General features: G+C 35.1%; 1 protein-coding gene across 1 annotated transcript in view; it reads right to left on the bottom strand.

Moving 5' to 3' along the window:
- Positions 1-3,479: 3,479 nt before the first annotated feature.
- jak2b (Janus kinase 2b) overlaps positions 3,480-11,314 on the bottom strand; it is a 46,522-nt gene continuing 38,687 nt past the window's right edge. The window contains exons 19-24 of the mRNA XM_073839459.1: positions 10,894-11,083; positions 8,120-8,244; positions 6,803-6,975; positions 6,537-6,654; positions 6,226-6,339; positions 3,480-4,087 (exon numbers count right to left, since the gene is read on the bottom strand). Of these exons, the coding sequence (XP_073695560.1) occupies positions 3,953-4,087; positions 6,226-6,339; positions 6,537-6,654; positions 6,803-6,975; positions 8,120-8,244; positions 10,894-11,083 (855 nt within the window). The 3' untranslated portion in view covers positions 3,480-3,952. The remainder of the gene's footprint in view (positions 4,088-6,225; positions 6,340-6,536; positions 6,655-6,802; positions 6,976-8,119; positions 8,245-10,893; positions 11,084-11,314) is intronic.

Below are 11,314 nucleotides of genomic sequence, written 5' to 3'. Positions count from 1 at the left end.
GGCAACCTCGAGTCAGGGGGGAGCGGGAGGGGATAAACCGTTCTACAGTATTTTGAAAGTGATTGCAGTACCAGTTTTGGCCACAATCCTACATACGGTTCCTTTAAAGATTTGCGGTGTGCACGTCCTGGACACTATGTTAACGATTTATAAGAGATCAATCATAGTCAAGCCAACTAAGATTTTGCTATGGATATAAAGTTGATTTCTGGGAGTATTACAGCACATCATGAGCATATATTTTTATTTTTTGAGGAAAACATTCCAGGATTTTTCTCCATATAGTGGACTTAAACGGGGATCAGTGGGTTGAAGATCGAAATTGCAGTTTCAGTTTTTTTAAAGGAGTTGCATTTTTTAAAACTCAGCTTTTACACAATCCCAGCTGAAGAATTAGGGTCTAATTTAGTGAAACAATTTTCTAAAAAAAAAAAAAAAGTACAAATTTATACTTTTTAACCACAAATGCTCTGCAAATGTGCATGCTTGACTTAACCCATTAAGTAATCACTTTGTCTATGGGCGAAAAAGTCCAACTTCAAAATTGTCCAACATCGTCATTTTACCTTTTTTGGTAAACAGTGTTTGACTTTCTTTGCATGTTCCCTTTGTAAATACTGGGTCGGTACTTCCGCCTGTCACACGTGACCTTTCCAACGTAATTACTTAACGCGGGAGGTCAAGCTAGTGCAAGATGAGCATTTGTAGTTAAAATGTATATACATTTTCAGAATATTACAGATCGTTTTGCTAGATACGAGTTCGACTGGGAACGTGTAGACCCGTTTGAAGCTGCAAACTAGGCCTTCAACCACTGATCTATAATAGAGAACTGGATTGCTCATGACGTCATAAAAGTGAAGCCACCGCGCCACCATATTAGTATTCCCTAGTATTCGCATACATTCTATTGAATGAATAGGAAACTATACGATAACAAGTCAGTGTTTTTATACCTGAAGTCTCACTGTACATTTTCACAATGCAAACGTCCCAAGCATATAAACGGTTAATGTTGGGAATTCCCTCTGCTTATTAAAAATGTACGTTCATATCCTACATTACAGTCACATACATCAGATAAACAAACATCATACAATCTCAGTACAGTTATTCACGGTTTATGTAATTTTGTTGTTTATATTCGTACAGTAGACTAACTGCATGTTTCAACAATATTTAACAGTAACGTTATTCATTTTGAAGCAGGTAATGATTTGTTCGTTAAATTAATAATTAATTCAACATACACAGCATTTTACTCAGATGGAAACGGTAATGTTAGTAAATCATTACAGAATTTACTTATCTGAAGAGTCTGAAATAGATGTTGCTCAATCAGGCACATTAAAAATACACACCATGACTCGGAGAACACCGCTGACTCCAAATGGTACGGACTTAAAGACATAAGCTTTATTTCAAAAATTTGAATTTCAATATAACGAGCAATGTAGTAACAGAGACTTGTATTGTTATTGGTATTGTATTATTTACTGTATAATCGAATCAATTTCAGATACTAATACCAGATATATGGTACTGTGTATTATTTCCTGTATAATTAGGTAACGTTACATGAAGAAATATATTTTGTGTTGGATCAGTTACCTGTTTCTGCAAGTGCGCAGCTGACACGCCCACCAAAACGATTTCAATATATCACTTATCCAGCCCGAAAAGACCATAAACATTCCAGAAAACATCTTAAGTAAAAATTAATTTACATACACATATCCTAAAAACTAATCCTGTGTGAAAGATACGCTTCAAATCGGGTGATTTTAGGTCAGAAATTTACATGTGACTCAATGGCGCTCTCTGCAGGTAGGGAATAGTAAGATGGCGGATCGAACACTTCCGGTGGCTTCACTGCCTAACGGCAGTTTAGAACGCAATGAGCAATCCAGTCATTATATAGATCAGTGCCTTCAACCCATTGGCTCTTATTTAAAATCCTGGAATGTTTTCCTCAAAAACCTTAATAAAGACATTAACATCTTGGATGAAATTGGGGTGACTCAAGGATGCAATGAGTCAAAACATTTGCTTTGGACCAGTCCCACCCTACTTTTTTTTCTTACTGCAGAAGCCATTTTGCTTGGATATATGCCACAATAAGGAAGAAAACACACAAATTACAAATTCTGTTTTAACTTTTCATACTAACTTTAAAATAACACATTTTTATTTCTATTACAAATGATTCCTTCAAACTAAGACTTCTACTTTATGACATATAAATGTCCATAAATGTCATACTAGGTAGGGGCTGTGCCAAAATGAACATAAAAAAGTTTTCTGTGACCTAGCGTATTTTGTCTTAGTATTTCTATTTTTCTATTCACTGCCATTACCTTGTCCCACTGATAGCCATAAAAATGGCAGATGGGTGGAAAAGCCATGTGACTGTAACTGATTACTATTAGTTTTAAGGAATAAAATGCTTGCCATATTTCATTCTCTCATGCATTTTTTTTTACTATACTAATGTATATACAAACAGCAATCATTTAAAATGCCACTAGAGCCACTTAAATACAGGTGTCAAAGTAAACTAAATCTTTGCAATAAACATGCATTTGTCTGTTTCTTAATATAGCATAATGCAATATCCTTTAAGTCGCTCACCCTTTTACCATGGAAAATGATAACTGACGTTCATCTCTTTAGAATGTTGTAATACGATCCGTGCCCATTTCTTTAAAACATCAGCTGATTGCACAAGAGATCCAAACTGTGAGTCAATCTCCTGCCAGATTTCATATTCATACAAGCATGTACAGCATGTTACAACCTCTAATGTGCAACTGTGCAATGTGAGTGATAGGAAGCCATGCAATGTTCCCACTAAGAGGACGAATTGATTATAGCACATCAGTAGTACATGTATTACACTGTCAACATAGAAAATGTTTCATATGTTTCTTTTTATGGTTTACCATTAAAAAGCGAACTGGATAGTGATGGCCTAATCTGAGCTGTTTTAATCTTAAAATATGGGGGTTTAATAGTAACACACCGCCAGTTCAGTCAGTGTAATGTAAACTGGTATTAGTCAGTGGAAAGTGGATAATGTCAAGTCTATGTTTGACACCCGCACTGTTGCCATTCCACAGCTCCAGGGGACCGACGTATCAGAGTACATGTGTACAAATGTCCTTTCAACACAGCATAGGAATCACTATATTTACTTTTCAACCTGTATAAAGAGAATTCACAGGTTCTAATTAGTCCAAAAAAAAAAAAAAAAAAAAAAAAAAAAGTTTGAGGCCAGGAAATGGAAATTAAATTCTACATCCTATCCATAAAATTCCTCACCTATTTTATGCAGGTCTTAAAAATACACATTTTGAAAGACTACCACATACCTGTCATGGGGGTTAGCAGCATTGGGAAATGGCTCATTCATGGCTATTTTGGGCTGTAACGATGACTGAAATGTATTAGCATTTTTTATTCAAAGAAAATAGAAAGACTTAGCAATAGCAAGATCTTTTATATCTTTTCATTCAGACATCACCTGCATTACAACAAACAACCTATAAACAATTATATATCTTTTTTTGAAATCTTAATTTACATGACACTGTGGCCAAACAGTTCTTCATTTCATTTTATAAAATTATAAAATCATCTTTATATATGTACATACAACCACGTGGATGTAAAAATGCACAGCTTTTGCATTTCTTAAGAAAACTGAATTATTCATACCATCGCTGATAGACGGGCGCATGCCAGCACTGCTAGCAAAAGAGAAGCCCATTCTTGATATAAATGACCTTAAATTGTTCTGTCAGAAGATGAGGTGATCAAGTCCTGGGGTCAGATCTGCCGTAAATGGCACAAAAAAACAACAACAACAACAAAAAAATTAAGACAGCGGACAGGGCCAAAGGACAGGCTCAGGGTATCTGCGTGGCAGCGGTGAGCAAGTGAAGCTTCTTTCTTAAAATGCAGGCACTTGGGTATATCGGTCTGAATCACTGCTGTCTCTGACCAAGTCTATGCGGAGAGCGAGCTCCTTGAAGGGGGGCCGAAGACTTGGATCGTTGTCCCAGCATTCCTGCATGATTTCGCACATCTAAAAGAAATCAAAAAGTAATTATTTCCCAATTTTGACACATAATTGCTGATTTGAAACTGTCTTCTTTCGATTACGTGCAATTTTTTTTAAAGGTGCCATAGATTGCATTGATACAATATTTTAAATTGTTCTCTGATATCTACAGAAATGGTTTTACAAGTCCATTTACAAACCTAGGATTTATCCCTAGAATGAAATGGTCTTCATAAATAATAATGATAAGCTCTGCTCTGTTTGGCTGTTTCACAGAGAGGCTACTTTAGCTCTTAGAAGGAAGCACATGGAGGAAAATATATTTTTAATTATGGAGCTTGAGCCACTATTAACACGCGGGGCATTGAAACTGCCGTTTTGAATGCACGATAACTTTTTACTTTCACTTTTGAGATTTGCGATGCTCTGTGTAAGGTTATACTACAACAAGTTCAGATGCTGTCAGCGGTGATCAGGATCTGCAAATCATTCGCAATCGTCCACGCAGTCATCTCTCTTTACTCTGTTTCTGTGGTAAGTGAAATCTTATGCGCTGCAATGTAACAGGCTACCGCTAGCTAACCATGTCCCTTTAAGTAGCTCACCTTAATTTATTAGAACGCCTCCAACGCCTTCCATGCCTTTCTAAATACAGACACCAACCATCCCTGCACTTAACATCCCCTGCACAACCTAGAACATTTATTCCTGATCTGCCATTTTCGCTAATGTCCTTGCTTTGTTTTTTCACAATAGCCTAATTCTGATGATTGGGTTATGCAAATGTTGGGGCGTGACTATTAATGATCCCGAGACTATAAGGTCATAGTCTGTGTTATGTTGGAATTGGCCGCTTTTTCAGTGGTCTTTTGCAAACACTAGATTTATATAAGGAGGAGGAAACAATGGTGTTTAAGACTTGTGGTATGTCATGTCCATGTACTGAACTGTTATTATTCAACTATGCCAAGGTAAATACAGTTTTCCATTCTATGGCACCTTTATAGGTTTTTGAAGAAAAAGAACAGTATACAATAATATTGTTAAATGTGTCTTCTCATTTAAAATAATTAGTTTTCTATTTAAATATATTTAAAAATGTGTTTATTCTTGTGATTTCAAAGCTGATTTTGAGCATAATTATGAAATCATTTTAATATTCTGATTTACTGCTCAAAAACATTTGCTATTATTATACAGGTTTCTTTGACATTTAACATTTATCTGAAACAGAACTCATTTGTAACATTATAAATGTCTTAATTATCACTTTTGATCAATTTAAAGCATCCTTGCTAAATACAATTTATTATACTTCCCCATTCCATTCATCAAAGAATCCTGAAATTTTTTTTACTCAACACCAGATTTATAAAAGGAGGAGGAAACAATGGTGTTTAAGACTTGTGGTATGTCATGTCCATGTACTGAACTGTTATTATTCAACTATGCCAAGGTAAATACAGTTTTCCATTCTATGGCACCTTTAAAGCAGCATTACACTTGTTGTTTTTATGCCTAAACCCTTTGACCAGTGTATGTATATATTTATTTTAATTATGTTTTTCTCCTGCTTTTAAAATTTCACCAGGATTACATTTGTACAATATTATTTGTGGAGTATAAATGTCAAATTTCTACAGATTGTTTTTAAGCATTTTTGCACTATACATTTAACACTTAAAGGGATAGTTTACGCAAAAAAAAAAAAAAGATATATATTTTTAAAAAATATTTTTGTTATTTTATTTCTGCTTTCTTTGCACACAAAACGTATTCTCATAGCTTCATAAATTACGGATGAACCACTGATGGACTATTTTACAAATGTTCTTACTACCTTTCTGGGTATGTTATTGAACGTTTCTGTTGCATTGCTGTCTATGCAGGGTCAGAAAGCTCATGAATTTAATTAAAAATAGCTTAATTTGTGTTCTGAAGATGAACAAAGGTCTTACGGATTTGGAGTGAAATAAGGATGAATATTAAGGACAGAATTTTTTATTAGTTTTTAACATTATTATTAGGACAGAATTTTCATTTTTTGAGTAAACTAACCCTTTAATGTTTGTGAATAAATCTTATGACAACTGTACATGAAACATCAGGATCTTAATCTGAATAAGCTGACATTGTGTTGTAAGTGTTGTGAGATGTGGTACCTCTGAAGGACAGCCCATAGGCTGGGGTAAACGGTTTCCTCTTTTCAAGAGCTCAATGAGATGATAGACTATTGTTTGTCCCTGCTTGTCACCTCCCATCATACTCAGAAATACCTGAACACAACAAAGCAGAGAATTTATGCAACAGTTACTCTGTGAGGTCAATTACCACCATTGTAAGTGGCGTCGTTGACAGGCTCTTTGGACATGGCCGTGTAATTTACATAGCCAAAGCAATTCGAAAACCCTTATGTGCAAGGAAATCACATATGCAGAAAAAATACCCCACAAAGAGCAGCTGTGCTACTTACTGTAGGTGGGCTACAGAGTTTGTCACTGTATGTAAAGAGTTCATACAGAACCACTCCAAAACTCCAGATGTCTGATGCTACTGAGAACTTGCTCTCAGTTAGAGACTCGGGAGCATACCTGTCACAACAAACAACAATTCAACTACTTCACAAGTACATCACAAGCACAACTTTCTTCTGTGAATCCGTTTGCTGAATGTCTTTTGTGTTGCACAGAGCATGAAAGTCATATGGGTTTGAATGAAAACAAACTAAATAGAACGTACCAGAATATTGGACTCTCTCCAGGTTCTTTAACCTTGTAGTACTCTTTGCCCTGAGGTAAAACCTTGGTCAAGCCAAAGTCACCAATCTTCACCTTGAACTCACTCTCCACTAGGATGTTACGTGTGGCCAGGTCTCTGTGAATGTACCGCTTTGTCGCAAGGTATTCCATGCCCTATAGACACATAAAATATGTGACAATTTCAGAAGATTCAACACTGATAAGAGAAGAAAATAAATGCAAAAAAGGGGAAAAGACGCAAGACGCAAGTTATTATTACTACATGAGCATTGTTCTCAACCTCATAGTCCACAACAATATTCAAACACCCCATGAATTTTCATGATTTACTAGATTATGATAAATCATATTTCTATCTAATATAATATTGTAGAGCTTGGCATAATTCTAAAAATTAACACACTACCAGTCACATATTTTTAATGTTTTTAAAGATGTCTCTTCTGCTCACCAAGCAAAAACAGTAAAATATTTTTTACTATTTTCTATTTGAATAGATTTAAAAATGTAATTTATTCCTGTGATTTCAAAGCTGAATTTTTAGCATCATTACTCCAGTCATGATTCTTCACAAAACATTCTAAAATTCTGATTTGCTGCTCAAAAACAAAACATTTATTATGTTGAAAACAGCCGAGTAGAATTTTCTCAGGTTTTATAAGAATAGACAGTTCAGAAGAATAGCATTTATCTGAAATAGAAATCTTTTGTAACATTATGTCTTTATGATCACTTTTGATCAATTTAAAGCATTCTTGCAAAATAAAAGTAATAATTTCTATAATCCAGGAACAATTTACATTTTAAAATTTATTTAAATAGAAATAGAAAAGTCTAAAGTTTTTGAACAGTAACATTTTTAACGGAGTCTCTTCTGCTCACAAAGTCTGCATTTATATTTTAAATAGTAAAAATACTATTTCACAATATAAATGCAGACTTTGTGAGCAGAAGAGACTCCGTTAAAAATGTTACTGTTCAAAAACTTTTGACTGGTAGTGTACATTTATTATAAAATGCCTATGGGATTTAAAAATTATTAAAACTTGAAGGTTTAGAAATCACTCTTTTAAAAATCTTAGGAAGCTTAGGAAAGCTGGTTCTTCCGAGAAAAAAAAAAAACAGTTGCTGACAGTGAATAAAAATGAAAATAAAACTAACCTTTTTTTAAAGATAAAAAAATTTAAATTCCAGATATTTTATTTCAAAGCTTGTTTTGTTTTATTTTAAATCATTTTACGCCGTCTCGAGGCCCTGAGTCGAGAACCACTGATGTACGACAAATGGTCCTCATTACCTTGCATATTTGAGATGCATAATGCAGAAGTTTCTTGTGGTCAATCCTGTCTCTGTTCTTGTTGAGATAGTCCCGTAGACTGCCATGAGGGAGGTACTCCATAACCAATCGTAAGTTTCTCCTTCCTAAAAGAACAAGAAAACAAGAAAAAACGCTCGTTTTTTAGGTCGACAGCTTATTAAAACATAGTTCTGTGTTTTTCAGCTTGTTTACTGTACACCTTGTCACACAGCAGCTTTTTGACATTGTTTAGATTTTCGTCAGAAATGACATGGAGGCAGCTTTCTGCAATACAAAGTCAATAGACCTTTTTCACAGAAACCGGAAATACGCAATCGCAGGGTATGCAGACTTCCTGTGTAATGTCAACACAGCAGAAAGCCGGGTAATTTAAAGTTAAAATGGAGAGAGTCTACACAACTTCCCTCGCTGGTTTGCCAAAGATAACTTTTGCCGACCTGATAAGAGTCGTGGAGGAAAACTCAGTCACAAAGAGGAACAAATTGGATAAAGGATATACATTTTTCCACTAAGAGTTTATCAGGGACGTTCTAAAACGCTTAACGTGGCTTAACGTACGTAAAAAACGACCAGGAAACCCAAAATTTCTGTCATACCTTACTTGTAACAAACACTAACTACTATCAAAAGAACGAGCCCTTATTCCACAGGAAAAAAGGAAAAAGCTTAACATGGCTTGTTATAATGGACTTCTATGGGGGCGATCACTTTATATGCTGAATAAGAGCTCGTTCTTTTGACAGCAGCAAGTATTTATTATAAGTAAAATTTAACATAAGTTTGGTTTTCCCTGGTCGCTGTTGAGGTACGTAAACCACGTTAGGCTGTTTCCTTTTAATGGGCTTCTATGGGGGAGAAAACGCTTAACGTGATATTATTCACTTTATCTGTGGAATAAGGGCTCGTTCTTTTGATAGTAGTTAGTGTTTGTTCCAAGTAAGGTTTGACAGAAACTTTAAGCGTTTTAGAACGTCCCGTGTATCCATAACTTTCAAGGTAAGTAACGTAGCTAATGTTAGAGAGCAATCAGGCTAACAAATTACTAGTGTGTCCACTTAGACCGAGGACTAGGGTTATAAGGTTATGTATGGATAGTATAGAGGACATGTACAACTTTATTAAAGCAATATAACAGTCGTGGTCTTGATGTTACAAACAATCTTGCTCGATGTTTGCGCCATCTTTCTTGTTTAACTGGTTACCGGCATACTGGGGCGGAAATAGGTTTACACAGCAATTGCGTATTTCCGGTACAAAATACGGAAGTTGTGAGAAAGGTCTATAGAGAGCGCTGGATTGTCCCCCCGCCCCCGGGTGGGCGTGTTTTTTTTTTTTTTTAGATTATGACACGTGTCGCTCTGTCTCTCTTTTACCTCAAAATGTATGCGAGTATAAAGTTTTTACTATTGCTTGCGTGCCAGCGATTATCTCCGTGCCAACCCCTGTTGTAGACTTTGACATGTCAATAATACACCACAACAATAGGTGGCGCCAAATGTGTGTAAAACGAGTGTGCCAAGAAATACTTAAAGGAGTAAAGAGACAGAACAAGAATTTAAAGATAATGTACTCACCCTCTTGTGATTCCAAGATGTTCATGTCTTTTCTTTAGTTGTAAAGAAATGATGTTTTTTGAGGAAAACATTTCAGGACTTCTCTCCATATAATGGACTTCTATTGTGCCCCCGAGTTTGAACTTCCAAAATGCAGCTTCAAAGGGCTCTAAATGATCCCAGCCGAGGAAGAAGGGTCTTATCTAGTGAAATGATTGGTTATTTTCATTTTTATTTTTGTAAAACATTTACAATTCATATACTTTTTAATCTGAACACAGAGTACACACAGAGTTAGACAAAACGAGCATTTGAGGTTAAAAAGTAGATAAATAGTTTTTTTTTTTTTTTTTTTTTTTAGAAAATAACCCATCGTTTTGCTAGATAAGACCCTTCTTTCCTCACAGATGAGCCCTTTGAAGCTGCATTTTGGAAGTTCAAACTCAGGGGCACCATAGAAGTCCATTATATGGAGAGAAATCCTGAAATGTTTTCCTCAAAAAACATAATTTCCTTACGACTGAAGAAAGAAAGGCATGAACATCTTGGATGACAAGGGGGTGAAGACATTATCTGTACATTTTTGTTCTGAAAGTGAACTACTCCTTTAATGTAATGAGTGTTGTAACGCTTGAACATCACGAGTGAAAACTAAAGAAAAAGGAAAGCTTACAGCGGCATGAGTTGTGATGTTGCTGTGAGTTGTTTCCTCTGTAAGTGATTTTAAAACCCAGATTTTAAGACTATGAGATTTTACTTCTACTGTTAATGAAATATTTGTAGGCTACTATGAGATGGATAGCCTAATTGTTATAATTCAGATAGCTACCTGTAATTTATATAGTATATAAAAAGTGTTTTTTTTTTTTTTTTAAATGTGACTTTTGGTACATTTTAAAAGTATAAAAAAAATTAAACATACAATGTGAAATTAATTTAAGAAATATTTTTTTTCCTTAATAAAACACAAGGTTTTCAAAAAGCCTTTTTCCAAAAGGTCCATCTTGAAAAAAGGGGAGTCGCATTATAATCAGAATATTTTTATATTCGGGTCAATGCGATATATCAAAAACTTTTTGAAACAACACTTACTGGAAGCTCAAAAGGCAAAAGTCAAGGGTGTGAAAAAAGCTGGCTGACATTCAAATTCTGTGAAAATGTGTGTGCCTAATGATGCAAGGTTTCTTCCCAATCTCATACCTGCACTGTAGCACACGCCTTTGTATTTCACAATGTTCTCATGCTGGAGAGACTTGAGGATCTCAATTTCCCGCTCAAAGTCACGGATGTGCTCAGTAGTGCTGTGTTGCAATTTTTTCACTGCCACAACTTCACCAGTGTTGTCCTGCAGAGGGTCGTACCTGCACATTTCCACACTGCCAAAATTTCCCTGAAAAAGGAGATTATTATTATTATTAGCACGCACCTTACAATTCTTTATTTTTACTATTGTCCACATACTTAAAATAAAATAATGGTAACACTTTACAATAACTTGTTAACAATGATGTATTAACACGAACAAACAATGAACACTTTGTTATTCAATATTCATTGTTAGTTCATGTTAGTTCACAGCGCATTTACAATTGCACTGTGCATTAGTAAATGCTAAAATTAA

Source organism: Garra rufa, chromosome 5 (genome assembly GCF_049309525.1).
Source record: "Garra rufa chromosome 5, GarRuf1.0, whole genome shotgun sequence".
Taxonomy (NCBI): Eukaryota; Metazoa; Chordata; class Actinopteri; order Cypriniformes; family Cyprinidae; genus Garra; species Garra rufa.
Note: the sequence above shows the minus strand (reverse complement) of the source record. Positions and strands in the feature narration are given on the sequence as shown.